The following is a 21,078-nucleotide window of genomic DNA, read 5'->3' on the forward strand; positions in this document are numbered from 1 at the left end:
GCTTAGAACACAACCCTGAGGAACTCTTGCAGAGATGTCCAGGAGCTGAGATGATAGACCTCCCACAACCATACTTCTGGCACAAAAGAAGATGGTTAACTCCAAATAGTGGTGGATTTTCCCGATTCTGATTGACTCCAATTTTGCAAGGGCTCTTTGATGTCAAATTTGTCCTTGATGTCAAGAGCATGTCACCTCTGGAATTCACCTCTTTCGTCCCATGTTTGGACCAATTTAATAATGAGAGCTTAGGAGCTGAGTGGCAGAACCCAAACTGATGTTAGTGAGCCGGTGCTGTCTGATAACAGTATTGATACCTTCCATCACTTTACTGATGATCAAGAGTAGACTGATGGGACGGTAATTGGCCAGGTTGGATATGAATGTGGAAATCTAGAGGTTGCTTCCATTGATCACCCTTTTCTGCAGTGTGTGCTGTTCAATTCCACGTAAGTGAAATTCTTCAGAAATCACTTGAATTTAAGTGAAAATCCAATTTTATGCCATTAGCCTTATTATAAAGACTTTGAAATTATGCCTCATAAAGTCTAAATTCTCAATTAATACGAAGCAAACTCACTAATGCAATTTATTTTTGTAGAGGTTTCTGTAAAATGTTTGGAAATTGAAGGACAACCATTTGTTTAACATGAGATTTGAACACGGGGCTAGTCCAAAGATTGAGAGGCAAGGACTTTTTATTACACTAACACCAGGCCATCACAAACAAGAAGGGAAATTAAGGATAAAAAAGTACCTACAGAATTACTAAATTGATTACATTGTGCTGAGGAATTCCTTTTGTCTAACTACTCTCCCTTTCGATTAGCTGTCTCTGCCAAAAGGTATACTATCTTTGTCCAGCAAAAGTCTGTTCAACTGTCATGTGAATTCATGTGTGAGTTTATCCACTTTTTGTTTGCAAAAATAGGAAGGCAAATGATTGTTTGAATGGCTGTAAACTGGGAGAAGGGAATGTGCACCTGTTCGCTGGAAGGAAGCATGCAGGGTGCATCATATGGTAAAGAGGACAAAACTGTATGTTGCTCTTCTCGGCGAGAGATTTGAGTATATGAATAAGGATGTCTTGCTGCAATTATACAGAACATTGTTGAGACCAGACCTGGAATATTGTATGTAGTCTTGATTTCCTAATCTGAGATTGGATGGTCTTACTATAGAGAAAGTTCAGCTATGGAGTGGCACGGTGGCTCAGTGGTTAGTATTGCTGCCTCACGATGCCAGGGAACCAGATTCGATTCCAGCATCGGGTGACTGTGTGGAGTTTGCATATTGTTCCCATGTCTGAGAGAGTTTCCTCCAGGTGCTCCAGTTTCTTCCCACAGTCCAAAGCTGTGCAGGTTAGGTAAATTGTCCAGAGATGTACAGGCCAGGTGGATTAGCCAAGCAAAATGCAGGGTTACAGGAAGAGTGTAAGGGGTGGATGGGTGGTATGCTCTTTGAAGGGTTAGTGTGGACTCGATGGGGTGAATAGCCTGCTTCCACACTGTAGGGATTCTGTGATTCTGTGAAAAGTTTACCAAATCGATCCCTAGGGTGACCGGACTGACCGAAGAGAAGAGTTTGAGTTGGTTAGGATTGTATTCACAGGAGTTTAGAATAATGAGGGGATCTCATAGAGTCATAGAGATGCACAGCACAGAAACATACCCTTCGGTCCAACTTGTCCGTGCTGACCATATATCCTAACCTAATCTAATCCCATTTGCTAGCACTTGGCCCATTTCCCCTAATCCCTTCCTATTCATATGTCTATCCAGATGCCTTTTAAATGCTGCAATTGTACTGGTCTCCACCACTTCCTCTGGCAGCTCATTCCATACATGCACCCTCTGCATGAAAAAGTTGCCCCTTAGGTCCCTGTTATATCTTTCCCCTCTCACCCTAAACCTATGCCATCTAGTTCACCGCAGGGAGGAGATTTTGTCTATTTATCCTATCAATGCCCCTCTTGATCTTATAAACCTGTATAAAGCCACCTCCTCAGCCTCCGACGCTCCAGGGAAAACAGCCCCAGCCTATTCAGCCATTCACTATAACTTAAATCCTCCAACCCTCACAACATCCTTATAATTCTTCTGTGATCCCTTTCAAGTTTCACAACATCCTCCTGATAGGAAGGAGACCAGAATTGCACACACTATTCTAAAAGTGGCCTAACCCACATCCCGTACAGCCACAACATGACCTCCCAACTCCTGTACTCAATACTCTGACCAATAAAGGAAAGCATACCAAACGCCACCTTCACTATCCTATCTACCTGCAACTCTACTTTCAAAGAACTATGAACCTGCACTCCAAGGTCTCTTTGTTCAGGGAAATCCCTAGACCTTATTATTAAGTGTGTAAGTTCTGCACTAATTTGCTTTTCCAAAATGCAGCATCTCCTATTTAGCTAAATTAAACTCCATCTGCCATTCCTCAGCCCATTGCCCCATTAGATCAAGATCGCATTGTACTCTGAGGTAACCTTCTTCACTGTCAACTACACCTCCGATTTTGGTGTCAACTGCAAACTTACTAACTATACCTCCTATGGTCACATCCAAATCATTTATATGAATGACGAAAAGTAATGGACTCAGCACCAATCTTTGTGGCACAGGCCTCCAGTCTGAAAAGCAACCCTCCACCACCACCCTCTGTCTTCTACCTTCGAGCCAGTTCTGTATCCAAATGGCTAGTTCTCTATGTATTCCATGAGATCCAATCTTGCTAACCAGTCTTATAGAACCTTATAAAATTGTAACGGGACTGGACTGGTTAGATGCACATCGATTGTTTCTGATGGTTCTGGACTTCCTCACCAGCAGTCATAATTTAAGGATGAGTGGTACACCATTAAGAATTGAGGTGAGAAGGACTTTGTACACACAGAATGTGAGTCTGTGGAATTCACTACCACAAAGTGAGGTCGAAGCCAAAACATTGTGTATTCAAGACAGGGGTAGATATAGCTCTTTTGGCAAAGGGATCTAAGGGTAAAGTGGGGAGAGTGGGATTAGGTCATTGAGCACGATGACCAGCCATGATATATTAAATGGTGGAAAAGGCTCAAGTTGTTAACTGGCCTATTCTTGCTCTTCTGTGTTTGAACTGACTACTCTCACTGTCGCGAATTGGTGAAAGTTCCAGATAACTGCTCTGTTCTTGATCAGTGTTGACCTACTGCTGAAGATTTTGTTCTACAAATCCCTGCTTGAAACTTGTTATCCTGGCAACAATCCAACGGACAGTGACTATGTGATACAGAGGTGTGTGATGTAACATGTTTAATTGCGCCATCATGCCATAACATTGTGTCATGTTAATGGCAATGTTCTTTCTTGCAAATTGTAAGGGTTGGTATGACATCCAGCATTTGCTCAAAGACCTCCTCCGCCTCTTATCACCTGTGATCCGTCAAATTCTGTGCCAGACCACCCATTGTAGTCAGATGGGCACCAGGAGTCATGTCCACTAGTACTTGTTTCAGTTTCTGTTTCTTGGCAGATCCTCCCTTTGCCATTTTCTAGCACTGGAGCAGGCTTCCCCAACTGGATACAACCAATGGATGTAACCCATGATTCAGTCTCCGGAAGCAAGGTATACAGACAGTTGTGCAGCATATGTTTGAATTGTTTGCCCTGTCCATTACTAAAAATGGTAAGAGGTGATGTAGCTCTAAGCAATGCCATAGAACTTGCAAAGCTTTTTAGGATCTTGCTCTTGAATTTGCATTCCTGATCACTGAGAATCAGATATAAGACACTGAAATGGACAAATCTATCATACTCTAAGGCCTTCTAGGCATGATTAGGACTAGCCTGCTTGAACTTGGTGAAGACATCCATGAATACGAGCTTGGCCCGATATCTCCTGGGGTCAAGGAGTGTAAACTCCATTGCAAGTACTTCGAGAAATCTCTTGGCAACAAGGATCTCATACTTGGATGAATTTGCTACCCACTTTGGCCAAGTACAATTTTCACTATTTCAACAGTAGTTGTTAATATCAGCAGCCATCTCAGACCAGTTACACCACTCTGTGGTCAAGGCACTCATGGCTTGGTGTCCTTCTTGATCACAAACTGATATCAAAACTTGAGGCTCTCTGGAAGAATGAGTTGTTTCACCGCTTCTTGTCATGAATCGGCCAAACGATCCTCTTCCAGCACTTCAGCAATTTCAATGATGGTTTTGACTCATCATATAGCGCTGGGTTAGTGGATGTTGGGCATTCCAGTCATGGTTCAGTCTACTGTTGTCCATATTAATCTATTGAAGCTGTCTGAAATCCTCTTGCGTTGAATGCCAAAAGTGAAACTATGTCAAGTTCTAATAGTTTGGAAATGGCTCTGATCTCTCTCAAATATATTGGAGATTCCCTGCTAAAGGATAGCTGCACTTGCATTACTTTTGCCTGACCTTAGCAGATCTGGAATCTGAACTGCACACATTCAATGGTCCATTTAAGGCTGTCTTCATCCCAGTTTTCTGGACATTTGAAAATAGCTGAGTGGCTTGTTGTCAGTAAACACTTGAAAGTCTGCACTAATTAGAATGCTTGTGCCCTTCTGGAAAATTACTGACCTCAAAGTTAGCAGTTAGAGTTCTATACAAGAATAATTTTCATATTCCTGTCATTTAGCTTGCGACTGACTGGCACAAGAAATAGTCTGGGAGAAAGTGAAGACTGCAGATGCTGGAGCTCAGAGTGGAGAGTGTAGTGCTGGAAAAATGCAGCAGGTCAGGCAGCATCCAAGGAGCAGGAGAATCAACATTTTGGGATAAGCCCTTTCTGATGAAGTGCTTATGCCTAAAACGTCGATTCTCCTGCTCCTTGGATGCTGTCTGACCTGCTGTGCTTTTCCAGCGCTACACTCTCGTCAAGAAATAGTCTTTTTTTTTGCCATTGAACCTGTGACAGCATGCTCCTTGGCACTGGTGTCTGTTTTCAGTATGAGAGGGAGTTTGAAATCTGGATAGCCAAGAACTGATGACGAGACAAGCAGAAAGCTTCTGCATGAGGGAGCAGAAGCAGTCCTCACACACTGGGGTCCAACTCCATGTTGTACTCTGTGAAGTAAGTCACCTCATGCATTCTTTCCTAACCACTCATGTGACAGTCTCAGATTTCTTCAGTAAATCATGAAGTCGGGCAGCCAACTGTGCATAGTCTTGCACAAACCTCCAATAGTTAACTAGCTAGATCAAGGAACCCATTTTGTTTCCTCTCCATCATAGGCCAGGCCAACTGCTTTAGCACTTGAATTTGTTATCATCAGAAATAATGACTTCCTTGATAACGGGTCAGAAGTCACGCAACACCAGGTTCTAGTCCAACCTGATGAAGGAGCAGTGCTCTGAAAGCTGGTGATTTCATATAAACCTGTTGGACTATAACCTGGTGTCATGTGACTTCTGACTTTATCCACCCCAATCCAACACCAGCGTGTCCACAGCATCCCTTGGTAACAAATTTGGAGTCATACCTGACTCATAGGAAAATGGTTGTGTTTGTTGACGGTCAGTCATGTCATCTCCAGGACATCGACAGGAATTTCTCAGGGTATAGTCCTAGGCCAAAACATCTCCAGCTGTTTCTTCAGTCTTTCCTGCTATCAATGGGTCAGACGTGGGGATGTTCGCCGATGATTGTACAATGTTCAGCAATATTCACGACTCTTCTGATAATGAAAGCAATCTTTGAGCAAATGCAACAAACCAGGACAATATGCAAGTATGACAAGTGGCAAGTACTATTTGTGCCAGCCGTATGGCTGGCAATGACCATCTCCAACAAGAGACAATCTAATCATCACCTTTTTGAGATTCAATAGCATTACCATTGCTGTATTCCTTTGCTATCAACATCCTTGGGGTTACCATTGAGCAAAAATTTATCTGGACTCTCCAATAAATACAGTGACTACAAGAGCAGGTCAGAAGTAGGAAAATTGTAATGAGTAACTCACCTCCTGACTCCCCAAAGCCTTTCCACTATCTACAAGTCAGAAGTCAGGAATATTATGGAACACTCCCTACTTGTCTGGATGAGTGCACCTCCTAACAACACTCAAGAAGTTTGACACCATCCAGGGCAAAACAGCCTGCTTGATTTCCACTGCATCTGCAAGCATCCTCTCCTTCATCGCTCAGTAGCAGCCGTGTGTACAATCTATGAGATGAGATGCATTGCAGAAATCCACCCAAGCTTATTAGACATCACATTGCAAATGCATGATTACTTCCATTTAGAAGGACAAGGGCAGCAGATATAAGAGAACACCACCATCTGCAAGTTCGCCTCCAAGCAACTTAGCATTTTGAGTTGGAAATAGATCTCTGTTCTTTCTGTGTCACTGGTTCAAAATCCTTGAATTACCTTCCGATCAGCATTGAGGGTCTACCTATAGTACAAGGACAGCAATGGTTCAAGAAGACAGCTCACCACCATCTTCTCAAGAGCAACTAGGGATGGACAGTAAATGCTGGCCAGCCAGCAAAGGCCACATACCATGAGATTTTTTTTTTCAAACACAAAGCGCCCCAATTACGAATACATTTTTCAGGAAAGTTGGTATTTCTGTGGTTTGATTTCAAGTTAAACTGGGACAAGCAGGCTTAGACAATAGCTAGTCTTGCAAAGGTCTCTTCAAATGTCCAGTTGATGGTGAGTATCTCATCTAGATGCATCAGGAGGGACTGGAAATTAAGGTTGCCAAAAGCTTTATCCATCACACCTGTACAGGCAGAAGGGACAATACAGAGCCCAAATGGAATTCTCATGTACTCATAAAGTTCCCTGTTGCCTATTCAGAATACCAAATTTTCAATGTCTTGGACAGTAATAGTAAACTAATTATAATCATGGGCTAAAGAGAGACTCCAGCAATAATGTGCTCCTTTTGAGAACTTGCAAACTTCCACAATGCTAGCTCGAGGGGAAGCATTCTTGGAGTCTTTGCATTAAGTGCTCAGTAACTGACATAAATTCTTAGCTTTCTGTCCATCTTTCTTATGATGACTATAGGGGATATATATGAACTTAATGAGGATGACACCTCACTCCAATTGCAGCCTGTCCTGGACTTCCTGCCAGTGATGGATGAGACAATGGCATAGGAAATCCTCACTGGATGATCATCTATAGTCATAATCCTGTTGCTAACCATGCCACAAAACTCATAGTCATCATCATCACTGAATGTCATCCTGTATTCAGTGAAAATAGAAAAAGGTAGCCTCCTTCAACTCACCAATGTCTATTTTTGAAATTAGGTTAGAAATATCTCCTCCAGTGGCAGGTTTAGGTATATCTACAGGAATCTTTGTTTGGAAGTAAACTTTTTTTTGCAGAAATTAGCAGTCTGTATGGGAATCCTACCCTTTTCTCCCACAGTGATGGAGGTGGCTCCAGAGCTGCACTAAATGAAAGCTCTGTTATTTGTGACACATGACACTCTAACAAGACCCAATGTTTACTAGTTGACAATGGCTTGCATGAGTCTTCAGGAACTGTACAGGTAAAAGAACAACCTGATTCATTACTACTCGAATAGTACTTGGCTTTTTTGTAACTAAGATATAAGAAATAAGACATAGGTCATTTTGCCTCTTGAGGCTACTGCAACATTCATTAAGATCATGGTCAATCTGACTGTGACTTTAACTTTCCTACCTGCCATCGCCTAAAACCTGACGACCTTGTTAATCAAAAAGACGAAGTCACTCAGTCTTGAATATATTCAATGATCCAACCCCGTTACTATCTGTAGAAGAGAATTCCGAGATTAATAACTCCGAGAACTTCCTTCTCGCCTCTGTCTTAAAAAGGAAGCCATTTATTTTTATATTTTAGTTTTAGATTCTCCCCTGAGGGAAATATCCGGTCAGATCCAACTATAAATGTTCTACTTTTCAGTAAAAATTTGAAATAAACTTATCAGGCTTCTCAATTGTCTCCATCCTCAACTTCATCTGCAGTGTTAGAAGTGACAGAATAATGATGAAGGTTCAAGTTTTTAATGTTTTCTGTCTCCAAGATAGCCTAATTAAAATCAGAAACTTGTCCGTGTCTGACCCCTGTAGTGTGATATGTTAAATGTCAATGCACTGTCACTGAGCTAACAATATAAATGTATCTGTACACTTAAATGATTTGTGAATGCGTATGTTCCAAATTTGTAAATAAAACTCCGAATTTGTTTTATTCTTTTCAAATATTTTTGATCTTTAGAACTGAAAGTCGTCAAGACATCCAACTGAAGACATGACTGGTAAGTTCTGTCGACTTCTGAAAATACAATATCAAAATATTTGTGTTGTCTTTTGCAACAAATGTGAAGGTCAAAGTCAGCTTTGACAAAGGGTCAATTAAACTCGAAACATCAGCTCTTTTCTCTCCTTACAGATGCTGCCAGACCTAGAGTCATAGTCATAGAGATGTACAGCATGGAAACAAACCCTTCGGTCCAACCCGTCCATGCCGACCAGATATCCCAAGCCAATCTAGTCCCATCTGCCAGCACCTGGCCCATATCCCTCCAAACTCTTCCTATTCATATACCCATCCAAATGCTGCAATTGGACCAGCCTCCACCACATCCTCTGGCAGCTCATTCCATACACGTACCACCCTCTGCGTGAAAAAGTTGCCTCGAGGTCTCTTTTAGATCTTTCCCCTCTCACCCTAAGCCTGTGCCCTCTAGTTCTGGACTCCCCAACCCCAGGGAAAAGACTTGTCTATTTATCCTATCCATGCCCCTTATAATTTTGTAAACCTCTATAAGGTCACCCCTCAGTCTCCGACGCTCCAGGGAAACAGCCCCAGCCTGTTCAGCCTCTCCCTGTAGCTCAGATCCTCCAACCCTGGCAACATCCTTGTAAATCTTTTCTGAACCTTTTCAAGTTTCGCAACTCCTTTCTGATAGGAAGGAGACCAGAATTGCATGCAATATTCCAACAGTGGCCTAACCAATGTCCTGTAGGTCGCAACATGACCTCCCAACTCCTGTACTCAATACTCTGACCAATAAAGGAAAGCATACCAAACGCCTCCTTCACTATCCTATCTACCTGCGACTCCACTTTCAAGGAGTTGTGAACCTGCACTTCAAGGTCTCTTTGTTCAGCAACACTCCCTGGGCCTTACCATTAAGTGTATAAGTCCTGCTAAGATTTGCTTTCTCAAAATGCAGCACCTTGCATTTATCTGAATTAAACTCCACCTGCCACTTCTCAGCCCGTTGGCCCATCTGGTCCAGATCCTGTTGTAATCTGAGGTAAACCTCTTCGCTGTCCACTACACCTCCAATTTTGATGTCATCTGCAAACTTACTAACTGTGCCTCTTATGCTCGCATCCAAATCATTTATGTAAATGACAAAAAGTAGAGGGCCCAGCACCGATCCTTGTGGCACTCCACTGGTCACAGGCCTCCAGTCTGCAAAACATCCCTCCACTACCACCCTCTGTCTTCTACCTTTGAGCCAGTTCTGTATCCAAATGGCTAGTTCTCCCTGTATTCCATGAGATCTAACCTTGCAAATCAGTCTCCCATGGGGAACCTTGTCAAACACCTTACTGAGGTCCATATAGATCACATCTACTGCTCTGCCCTCACCAATCTTCTTTGTTACTTCAAAAAACTCAACCAAGTTTGTGAGACATGATTTTCCATGCATAAAGCCATGTTGACTATCCCGAATCAGTCCTTGCCTTTCCAAATACATGTACATCCTGTCCCTTAGGATTCCCTCCAACAACTGCCCACCACCGAGGTCAGGCTCACCGGTCTATAGTTCCATGGCTTGTCTTTACTGCCCTTCTTAAACAGTGGCACCATGTTTGCCAACCTCCAGTCTTCCGGCACCTCACCTGTGACTATCGATGATCTAAATATCTCAGCAAGAGGTCCAGCAATCACTTCTCTAGCTTCCCACAGAGTTCTCGGGTACACCTGATCAGGTTCTGGGGATTTATCCACTTTTAACCATTTCAAGACATCCAGTACTTCCTCCTCTGTAATCTGGACATTTTGCAAGATGTCACCATGTATTTCCCTACAGTCTATATCTTCCATATCCTTTTCCACAGTAAATACTGATGCAAAATATTCATTTAGTATCTCCCCCATTTTCTGTGGCTCCACACAAAGGCTGTCTTGCTGATCTTTGAGGGGCCCTATTCTCTCCCTAGTTACCCTTTTGTCCTTAATATATTTGTAAAAACCCTTTTGATTCTCCTTAATTCTATTTGCCAAAGCTATCTCATGTCCCCGTTTTGCCCTCCTGATTTCCCTCTTAAGTATACTCCTACTTTCTTTATACTCTTCTAAGGATTCACTCGGTCTAACCTGTCTATAGGTGAGATATGCTTCCTTCTTTTTCTTAACCAAACCCTCAATTTCTTTAGTCATCCAGCATTCCCTATACCTACCAGCCTTCTCTTTCACCCTGACAGGAATATACTTTCTCTGGATTCTGGTTATCTCATTTCTGAAGGCTTCCCATTTTCTAGCCATCCCTTTACCTGCGAACATCTGCCTCCAATCAGTTTTCGAAAGTTCTTGCCTAATACCGTCAAAATTGGCCGTTCTCCAATTTAGAACTTCAACTTTTAGATCTGGTCTATCCTTTTCCATAAATATTTTAAAACTAATAGAATTATGGTCACTGGCCCCAAAGTGCTCCCCCACTGACAGCTCAGTCACCTGCCCTGCCTTACTTCCCTAGAGTCGGTCAAGTTTTGAACCTTCTCTAGTAGGTACATCCACATACTGAATCAGAAAATTGTCTTGTACACACTTAACAAATTCCTCTCCATCTAAACCCTTAACACCATGGCAGTCCCAGTCGATGTTTGGAAAGTTAAAATCCCCTACCATAACAACCTATTATTCTTACAGATAGCTGAGATCTCCTTACAAGTTTGTTTCTCAATTTTCCTTTGACTATTGGGGGGTCTATAATACAATCCCAATCAAGTGATTATCCCTTTCTTATTTCTCAGTTCCACCCAAATAACTTCCCTGAATGTATTTCCGGGAATATCCTTCATCAGCACAGCTGTAATGCTATCCCTTATCAGAAATGCCACTCCCCCCCCCCCCCCCCCCTCCTCTCTTGCCTCCCTTTCTATCCTTCCTGTAGCATTTGTATCCTGGAACATTAAGCTGCCAGTCCAGCTCATACCTGAGCCATGTTTCTGTAATTGCTATAATATCCCAGTCCCATGTTCCTAACCATGCCCTGAGTTCATCTGCCTTCCCTGCTAGGCCCCTTGTATTGAAATAAATGCAGTTTAATTTATTAGTCCTACCTTGTCCCTGCCTGCCCTGACTGTTTGACTCACTTCTGTTCTCAGCTGTACCCGTCTCAGATCAATCTCTTTCCTCACTATCTCCCTGGGTCCCACCTCCACACCTTACTAGTTTAAGTCCTCCCAAGCAGTTCTAGCAAATTTCCCTGCCAGTATATTAGTCCCCTTCCAACTTATGTGCAATCTGTCCTTCTTGTACAGGTCACTTCTACCCCAAAGAGATTCCAACGATCCAAAAATGTGAATCCTTCTCCCATACACTAGCTGCTCAGCCATGCATTCATCTGCTCTATCCTCTTATTCCTGCCCTCACTAGCTCGTAGCACTGAGAGTAATCCAGATATTACTACCCTTGAGGACCTCCTTTTTAAATTTCTGCCTAACTCTCTGTAATCTCCCTTCAGAATCTCAACCTTTTCCCTTCCAATGTCGTTAGTTCCAATGTGGACAATGACCTCCTGCTGGCCCCTCTCCCCCGTGAGAACATTCTGCACCCTCTCTGAGACATCCTTGATCCTGGCACCAGGGAAACGGCACACCATTCTGCTTTTTCTCTGCTGGCCACAGAAACGTCTGTCTGTACCACTGACTACAGAATCCCCTAATACAATTGATCTCTTGGAAGTCGACGTACCCCTCGTTGCATTAGAGCCAGTCGCAATACCAGAAACTTGGCTGTTCATGCTACATTTCCCTGAGCATCCATCACCCCCTACATTTTCCAAAGCAGCATATCTGTTTGAAATGAGTACATCCACAAAAGACTCCTGCCCTAGGTGCCGACCTCTCTCACCCTTCCTGGAGTTCACCCATCTATGTGACTGTATCTGAGACTTTCCCTCCTTCCTATAACTGCCATCCATCACATACTGTTGCTGTTGCACATTCCTCATCGCTTCTATCTGTCTCTCCAATCGATCCACTTGATCTGATAAGATTCGCATCCAACAGCATTTATGGCAGATATAATCCGCAGTAACCCTTAAACTCTCTTTAAACCCCCACATCTGACAAGAAGTACATATCACTGCAAAGGCCTTTTTTTGCTCCTTCACAATCTACAGACCCAGAAAATAACACCGTCTTATTCCTCTACAAACACTGCCCCACGTTAAATTAATAGCTATGGCTTGTATTTTAAGTTTAATCAACAGACTTATCTCCAAAAACATATAATCAAGAAAGAATCCACTATACTCACTACCGCAGCCTTTCTCTTGGACAGACTTAAAACAACAATTAACTTATCTGATTCTGTGCTGTGAACTTCGCCCAACAGTTCCTCCAAGATTAGATTTGAATTTCACTGTTTGTTACTTTTCCCAGATGCACTCCGATGTCCAGCGATACACAAATTCAAACAGCAAAGGCAGTAACTGTGCAGGCGCGCTCTTCTCTCTATTTTCTCTTCTCTTCTCTTCTCTTTTCTCTTCTCTCTTTTCTCTTCTCTTCTCTCTTCTCTTCTCTTCTCTTCTCTCTTCTCTTCTCTCTTCTCTTCTCTTCTCTCTTCTCTTCTCTTCCCTCTCTCTCTCTCCCTCTCTCTCTCTCTCCCCTCTCTCTCTCTCTCCCCTCTCTCTCTCTCTCTCTCTCTCTCTCTCTCTCCCCTCTCGTGTCTCTCTCCTCTCTCTCTCCTCTCTCTCCTCTCTCTCTCTCCTGCACTGTCCTCACCATGTACTTCCTTTGTCTGCTCTTCTCACTTTTAAACTGCTGTTCTTTTGACTTTTTTTTCCAAAGTTCCAAAACAATGCAACAACATATAAAACAGTAATTGCTGCTCCTGGAATTCAACGAAATCACCTCCAACACCTAAACTACCTCAAAAAAAGGAACAGCTCTTACAGCCAGAAATTTTTCCCATCCTCCATCTTGGATTACCCACAATCCTGCTGAGATTTTCCAGCATTTTCTCTTTTGGTGAAAGACACTGTAAATAACTTGAGTCAGTAGAGCTCTTGGTGGCTGAACGGTCTAGAATTAGGAAGCACAAATATAGGATACATGGTGGAAGAAGCTTTAGATTGAAAATGGGTATTGAGTGACTGCTGAGGGTAATGCCTGTTTTTAAGAAAAAGTTTGATTAGTGGTGAAGGATTGATGGCTCAATCAGCTACCATTAAGAATGTATATTTAAATGATTTGTGAATATGTAGATTATCTGAACCCTTTCAGCATAACATGTTATAATGTCAACACACTTGTCACTGAACAACCATTGCAAGGATATATTCAGATACTTTGGAACTAAAACATGATGGGCACAGGAGTTCTTGTTTTACTCTTATGCAGGATGAGAAGAGGGGACCTAATTGAGGTATACAAGGTAATGAGAGGCATAGATAGAGTCGATAGCCAGAGACTATTTCCCAGGGCAGAAATGACTAACACGAGGGGTCATAGTTTTAAGCTGGTTGGAGAAAAGTATAGAGGGGATGTCAGAGGCGGGTTCTTTACACAGAGAGTTGTGAGAGCATGAAATGCATTGCCAGCAGCAGTTGTGGAGGCAGGGTCATTGGGGACATTTAAGAGACTCCTCGACATACATATGGTCACAGAAATTTGAGGGTGCATACATGAGGATCAGTGGTCGGCACAACATCGTGGGCTGAAGGGCCTGTTCTATGCTGTACTGTTCTATGTTCTATGAACAAGAACTATTTTTGTGTTATGATTTTCACTCAATTCTGATACATCACGTAAACAATAATTGCACAGAAAATTTCTAATACTACTTCATCAGTCTTCAAAAGATAATTAAAGCCACTTCAGTAATGGAGTAAACTACTATACAGCTAACTGCTCATTGGATGCTGCCTGAACTGCTGTGCTCTTCCAGCACCACTGATCCAGAATTTACTATACAGCTAGGTTCAGTCACAGCAAAGAGAAATGGTGAGGTTGTAAATTTGACAACATTAAGCTTTCAATCTCTGTTTTAAAATAATAAAATTGTTATAAAATTGTCGAGGTACTGTACCTTTAAGAGATTTAAAAAGCTAGCAAGGACAAAGCACAGAGAGTCGGTAACAATGTAACACTTGGTCAAAATAGCTAGCAGCATCTGGGTTGCCAAGAAACACGAGGTGAATCTTTTCCGTGTGGCTGGTTTAAATTAGCAGAGGGGTTACCCCATGTCATAACAAAATGCAAAAGGTGTTTGGCACGCTTGCCATCATTGCTTAGTCTTTTGAGTATGGGATTGGGACATTACGTTGAGGTTGTACAAGAAATTGCTGTGGCCTCTTCTGCCATACTGTGTCCAGTTTTAGGTTGCCTAGTTATCGGTAAGATATTATGAAGCTGGAGAGGGTTCAGAAGAGATTTACCAGGATATTGCTGGGTATGGAAGATTTGAGTTACAAAGAAAGGTTGGATAGGCTGGGACTTCTTTGACTGAAGCATAGGAGGTTGAGAGGTGACCTGATAGAAGTTTATAAAATAATGAGAGGTGTAGATAGAGTTGATGGTAGTTGTCTTTTCCCTAAGATGGGGAATTTCAAGAGTAGAGGGCACATTTTTAAGGTGAGAGGACAGAAATTTAAAAAAGACGTGAGGCAAATCTTTTCCACAGAGGGTGATTCAAATGTGGAATGAACTTCTTTGAAAGTGGTGGACATGGCATAATTACAATGTTTACAAGACATTTGGATGGACACATGAAGAGGAAAGGTTTGGAGAGGGATAAGGGCTAGGAGCAGGCAGGTGGGATTCGGTTAGTTTGGAATTATGCTCAACATGGACTGGCTGGACCGAAGGATCTGTTTCTGTGCTGTATGACTATGACTCTATCTCAAACATCTCTTATGTAAGGTCATGCTGTTTAGTTTGAAGCTGTGTCTGCCATGCAGAATTTTCATGTGAAATCTGGTATTGATATGCGTTCGTGAAATTCCTAGTTTGCTAGGTATTTGGAAAAACAAAAATCAACTACAAATTCCAGATAGGGCCTATAATCATATATATTCCTTGCCTTACAATCCATACTTGGGAGGATACATTATATCTTTTACAAATAAATGTCAACTGAATTGGTTCAAAGTCCTGAAATTTGTTTACTTCTGTGAAACAAGGTAATTTTGACAATGATCATCTTATAATAGTAGACTGTTTCACACTGCCATTGACAGTTGTCTGTATTACATTTAATGAATCTAACTCATGTGACACGTTGCCACCACTTTAAGAGTGGAATAACAGTCAGGAGACACATATTTTGCCAGGGAGAGATTTGTCTGAACTTACTTGAAAATTACCATGATTTTACTAAACTAGGAATCGCTACATCACATTTTACATTGAAGAAAACAGTTTGAGTGGTCTCTTTACCTTCCACATTTTGTGCAGCTACAAATGCACAGCTTAGCAGAGCATTATTGCTGAGTATTTGCATGTTTTTCTGTCGTATTTTCAGATTTCCAGAATGTTGTGTGTTATGCTTTTGTTCATGTTTGTACCTGTTTTCTGCAACACACATCAAGATCTAATCTAGATGATAAATAGTGAAAAGTAAATGTGCTTGTGACTGTCATGTTAACAAATCTATCTTTTTTTTAGAAAAAACAAACAATTTCCCCCCACTTCCAAAGTTTATTCCTTTGAAACCTTGCTTCTATCAAAATTTTGAGGAAGAGATCCCACCAGATTACTGTCATCTTGCCAAGCGAATTTACCATTTATGGATCTGTAAGTTGTGTTGTTTTCAAACTGGATGATACTTTCTTTTGGGATGGCATATGTTACCAATGTAATGAGCATAATGTTTTGCTCAATGGGTTTGTTTACATCTATCTACTGTCATTTTCAAAGGTAGGATGCTTTAATTATTCTTACAGTCCTAAACTGTGATAATTGTTTACCAGCAATAAAACGGAGGGGATGGTAAAGGAAAGTATTTATTTTATCAGCATTCTCTTCCTATTTAATGTGTCTTATGATTAGTGTCCAAGCCAGTCATGTATGACAATCCATGGATTCCTGACTTGTCTGCATCAGACTCTTTTCTAATATTGGACTATAGCTACTTATGGAGGAAGAGACATAGAAACTTGACATAGGGACTTGTATTTCTGGAGTGCCTTTAATGTAGTCCTTAGGTGCTTCACAAAGATGCTTTACCAGAAAAAATGCTTGAAAATGAGCTAAATAAAGAGATGATGAGCAGCTTACCAAAGGCTTCATTCATAGGTGGATTTTAAGCAAGGTGTAGAACTTTCAGAAGGAAATTGCAGAGTTTTGAGCCATGGCATCGGAAAGTGTGATTATCAGTGATGGAGGGACTAAAATAGGGGAAACAGAATTTGTGAAATGCAACAACCTGAGTTGTCGAGTCACAGGTGGTTACCCCAAGAGAGAGAGAGTGAAGCCATACATGGATTTTTTTTCAGGAAGTTGAGAACTTTTAATTGTGTAACAGGAATATTCAGATATTTTTAAGTGCCATCTTTTCTGGATTGTAGATACCTGAGCTATCTAAATGGCCCCTGTAGTATAAATGTTGCAGAGATCTGTAAGTTATTGATGCAAAAACTGTCCTTTTCAGTTTTATTAAATAAATATCTGTTTCGAAGATAGAATTAAAGTTTTGCTGTAGTTCACTTTGGTTATCCTGAATACTTCCATGGTAGGCTGCTAAAATATCTGCATGTTCCCCCCCTTTTCAAACTTATGAAGAGAATCCCACTCAGAAAAACAAAGTATTTTTGCTAAGTTGTCAAAGAATTTTGAGAAGATTTTAGAATATTATTTTCTTCAGGCAAAAGAGTGAAGACTGGGAATGGTACATTATTAGCAGCATGTAATAGACATTTTGGGTAGAAGGCATCATTGTGTGATACAGTTAATGCAAATCAAATGCTGATGAATCTTACATAATGATTGATTATTTAATGCTTTCAGGCTTCAGTTAATTCTAATCATCTTGGCACATTTGTCGTCATCAATTTGTGAAATGTGTTATCCATCAGATTAGTTGTTGAATGGAACAGAACAATATAGGTTGCATTTGTCTGTGAGACTTTGTTGCCGGAACCAGGGAAGCACTTTCCCTGCCCAGTCCGAATATGATGTAGTGTGATCAGTGAATTCTGATTGACAATACGATATACGATGCAATGAATCTGACACATAAAATGTAGTAGCTTGCAGTTGAGTATCAACCAGATTAGATTATGATGAGTGAGCCCAAATGGGAATGCAATATTCTGCAACTGGATAGCATAAAGTTGAGGTATTTGATTTCCAGGCAAAGCTTGCAAGTTTGTTTATTACTTCCTTTTTAATTTTTACATTTCATATGTTTGTTTTGCATGTTATAAAACATGCAGTGATTACTGATCACAATGTTATTCTAACTGAGCTTTTCTTTGTGTTCAGTTTACAGCATTACCCTAGCAGTGAATTTAACAGGCTGCTTAGCTTGGCTGATAGCAGGAGGTAATGCTATCAATTTTGGCCTGGCAATACTTTGGCTAGTTCTTTTCAGCCCCTGTTCATACGTCTGCTGGCTTCGTCCAATTTATAAAGCATTTAGGTAAATACTTTGGTTTGGAAGATATAAAGGATTTCAAAAAAACTTAGATCCTCCTGTTTATATTTTCAGTTTGTTTTTCTTTTGCCTTTTAACAGATCTGACAGCTCTTTTAACTTCATGGCGTTTTTCTTCGTTTTTGCTGCCCAGGTTGTTTTGGCAGCTTTACAAGCAATCGGATTCAAAGGATGGGGAGCCTGGTGAGTAATTATGCTTTCTTCACAGTGGTAGTAGAGATCTTTTCCAATATATATACTTTGCTTTACTCTTTACTATCTAGCCTGTTGGGTATTGTATGGTCTTCATTCAAATATGTCACAGTTGAGTTTTGTTAATGCAGTACTTTATATCTGTCACAAGATGGCAAAATTTCATTGGCAAAAGCTCTGATGGTTAAAAGTTTTCTAGTAACTTTTAACACAGTTTTCACCTTCAGTCTATTGTGAGGTCTTCACTTACTGTCAAAGGCTACAAACAGCCATTGTTAGATGCATTTTAGTGATGACAATATTTAAAGATCACCAAATATACATCTGTCTTAGAAAATGCAGAATGATATGAACAAATGTAAACAGATCAGCAAAATATCTACTAGGAGTCATTAAGAGAAATCTTTAACAAAGAGGTGCATCTTTCATATAATGCAGAAAACACGATGGCCTCTGATGTGAAACGTACTACCTTAAAAGCAGAAAGTCAAGTGCCAGAGTCTGTGTCAATATTTTCCCCCTTCAGGACCATTAAACTAAAATGATTATTTAATTACAGTTTGTGGGACCTTGTTTGTAATATGGTTGTTGTCTTTACAAATGTTAGAACATTAGCAGTGTTTCAAAAGTACTTAATAGCCTGTGAAATGTTTTGGGAATCTTGAAGACATGAAAATGTGAATGCAAAATAATTTATTCAATTAACTACTAGGAAGCGAAAGCTCTCCTGAAATTTGATTTTTCTCTGTTTCTATGTTGACATTTTAAAGAAGTAGAAAAAGCAACTGAGCTTTTAAGTCCACAGTGAGTACCAGCTTTAACAATCCACGTGTTTAACATGTTTATTCTTTTTTTTAAATTTCAGTGGATGGATAGCTGCCATAAGTTTCTTCTCAGTTAATGTTGGTGCTGGAGTGGTAATGCTTTTCCCTGCAATCATGTTCACTGCAGTAGCGATTCTTAGTGCACTTGTTATTTTCCGTGTAAGTTTAGTCTTTTCTTCTTTAACGTTCATTTTTCTACCTCTTTTCATCATTAAGAATTTGGATGTGGCAGTAGGATATTCCTTGCACTGTAAGGATTTCATTGAGTAATGATGCTGCAAAATTCTCAGTTTGCAACAGTTCTAAGGATTCAGTGGGATGTTCCTAGATACGATGATCAATTTTAATTAATTGCAGCTTATCACTTGCAAGAAGTAGCTGATCATGAACCTGAACATAATGGTGCCGGTAGACTGGGATTCATCAAAAATGAATGTTGAATTCCACTCTTCTGGTTCCCTTACTTTCAAAAAATTACTTCCAAAACTCTGGCAAAACAAATTTCCTAAATCTGCTGGTCTTAATTTATTTAATTTATGTTTGGCCACCTTTGATACTAATTAATATGTTGCTTGCCTTTTTTCTTTCCCTTTATCTAGAATACAGCTATATTTCCAACAGCAAAGTTAAGTTTTATAGTCCCTTCACTAGGCTATGATACAATTTTTTCTAGGTTTGCAAAGCATTGATTCAGTATGATGAATTGTATGTATTTTGATTCAACCTGTTTGGACATGTTAATACATACCTCCTTAACAGGTGGGCTTGAACCTGGACCTTTCGGCCAAAAGGCAGAGATAGTGATGTTTTATAGAGCTCGTAGGCACTTCTATTTAAAAGTTACACTTTTTGGTAATAGCTTCATGAAGTTATCAGTTTCAATTGGGATATTGCCACTGTCATGTAGAATCATCATAGAATTTCTACAGTGTGGAAACAGGCCATTTGGCCCAACAAGTCCACACCGACCCTCCGAAGAGTGTTCACCAGACCCATTCCCCTACCCTCTTACTTTACTTTTCCCCTGACTAATGCACTTAACTTACATCCTGAACTGTGTTCCTAGACTGGCATAGTATGGCTTTCTGCAGAGTAAAGCCCACTATTCATTGCCAGGAAACGTGCTTAAATCCTAATCTCATCAGAAAACTCACTGTTATTCTTTTTGTTTTAACAGTTGCTCTGAATAACTTTTTTTTCAGTTTAAAAATGCCAAATTCAGGGATCATGCTGAATTGGAAGGTTCCATCTCAAGAGAAAGATTCCAATTCCACCTCTAGAGTAGTTGCAAAAATAAGCCTCTACCAAGTAGAATATTATGTGTTCGTATTTGTATTTATGAATGTTGAGATTAATGAGTTTGGGATAAATTTTGAATATTATTAATAATAAAATAAGCTTAGGTAAGTGGGGTTAGTTTAATTAGGGATTATGGTCAACATGGACTGATTGGACTGAAGGGTCTGTTTCCTTGCTCTATGATGGTATAATTCTATTACTTTGTGAATAGGCACTGATCTACTGGAAACATTTTTGTACTTTGCTCATGTAAACTCTAAATTTCAACCACGTGTGTGACAACCATGAAAAGAGGAGATTTCTAAAATACAATTGCTATTTTGCTCTTTTAAAAGAGAAGACCTTTCACAATTATCTTTGAGTTAGGTCCCTTAATGTCAGCTAATGGGAAACTTTAATGTCCCAATGGTCTGGGACTAATCATTTTAAAAGTTTAGGAATATAATTCTAATTCATTGGACCATTCACCACTTTCTCCTTCCCTGCTTCTGCCTGCCTGCCTTTTAATTCTGACTTTTGGTTTTCCTTCTTTGAGCCTCTATCCTTTTGTCTTTTCTCTGTTTAATCCACCCTCTGCAAAGCTCACAATATGAACTAGAGTCATAGAGCTATCTAGCATGGAAACAGACCCTTCGATCCAATTCGTCCATGCCGATCCTAAATTAATCTAGTCCCATTTGCCAGCTTCTGGCCCATAACCCCCTCAACCCTTCCTATTCATATGCCCATCCAAATGCCTATTAAATGTTGTAATTGTACCAGCCTCCACCACTTCCTCTGGCAGCTCATTCCATACAAGCACCACCCTTTAGTTGGAAAAGTTGCCCCTTAGGTCTGTTTTAAATCTTTCCCATTTCACCTTAAACCTATGCCCTCTAGCTTTGGACTCTGCTACC

At 40.6% G+C, this 21,078-nt stretch overlaps 1 protein-coding gene across 4 annotated transcripts in view; it reads left to right on the forward strand.

The window, feature by feature from the left end:
* scamp4 (secretory carrier membrane protein 4) overlaps positions 1 to 21,078 on the forward strand; it is a 44,413-nt gene that overhangs the window by 16,108 nt on the left and 7,227 nt on the right. For 3 of the 4 annotated variants that reach the window (XM_043721209.2, XM_043721208.2, XM_043721211.2), the window contains 5 exons: positions 8,245 to 8,284; positions 15,879 to 16,007; positions 17,697 to 17,853; positions 17,949 to 18,050; positions 18,925 to 19,042. In XM_043721209.2, coding sequence (XP_043577144.2) covers positions 8,278 to 8,284; positions 15,879 to 16,007; positions 17,697 to 17,853; positions 17,949 to 18,050; positions 18,925 to 19,042 — 513 coding nt within the window. In that variant the 5' untranslated portion in view covers positions 8,245 to 8,277. Of the gene's footprint in view, positions 1 to 2,565; positions 3,610 to 8,244; positions 8,285 to 15,878; positions 16,008 to 17,696; positions 17,854 to 17,948; positions 18,051 to 18,924; positions 19,043 to 21,078 lie in introns of those variants that run through there. The other variant, XM_043721210.2, reaches the window with a different exon arrangement.

This window comes from Chiloscyllium plagiosum, unplaced genomic scaffold (genome assembly GCF_037043375.1).
Source record: "Chiloscyllium plagiosum isolate Xiang-an unplaced genomic scaffold, Cpla_swu_hap1 HiC_scaffold_28, whole genome shotgun sequence".
Taxonomy (NCBI): domain Eukaryota; kingdom Metazoa; phylum Chordata; class Chondrichthyes; order Orectolobiformes; family Hemiscylliidae; genus Chiloscyllium; species Chiloscyllium plagiosum.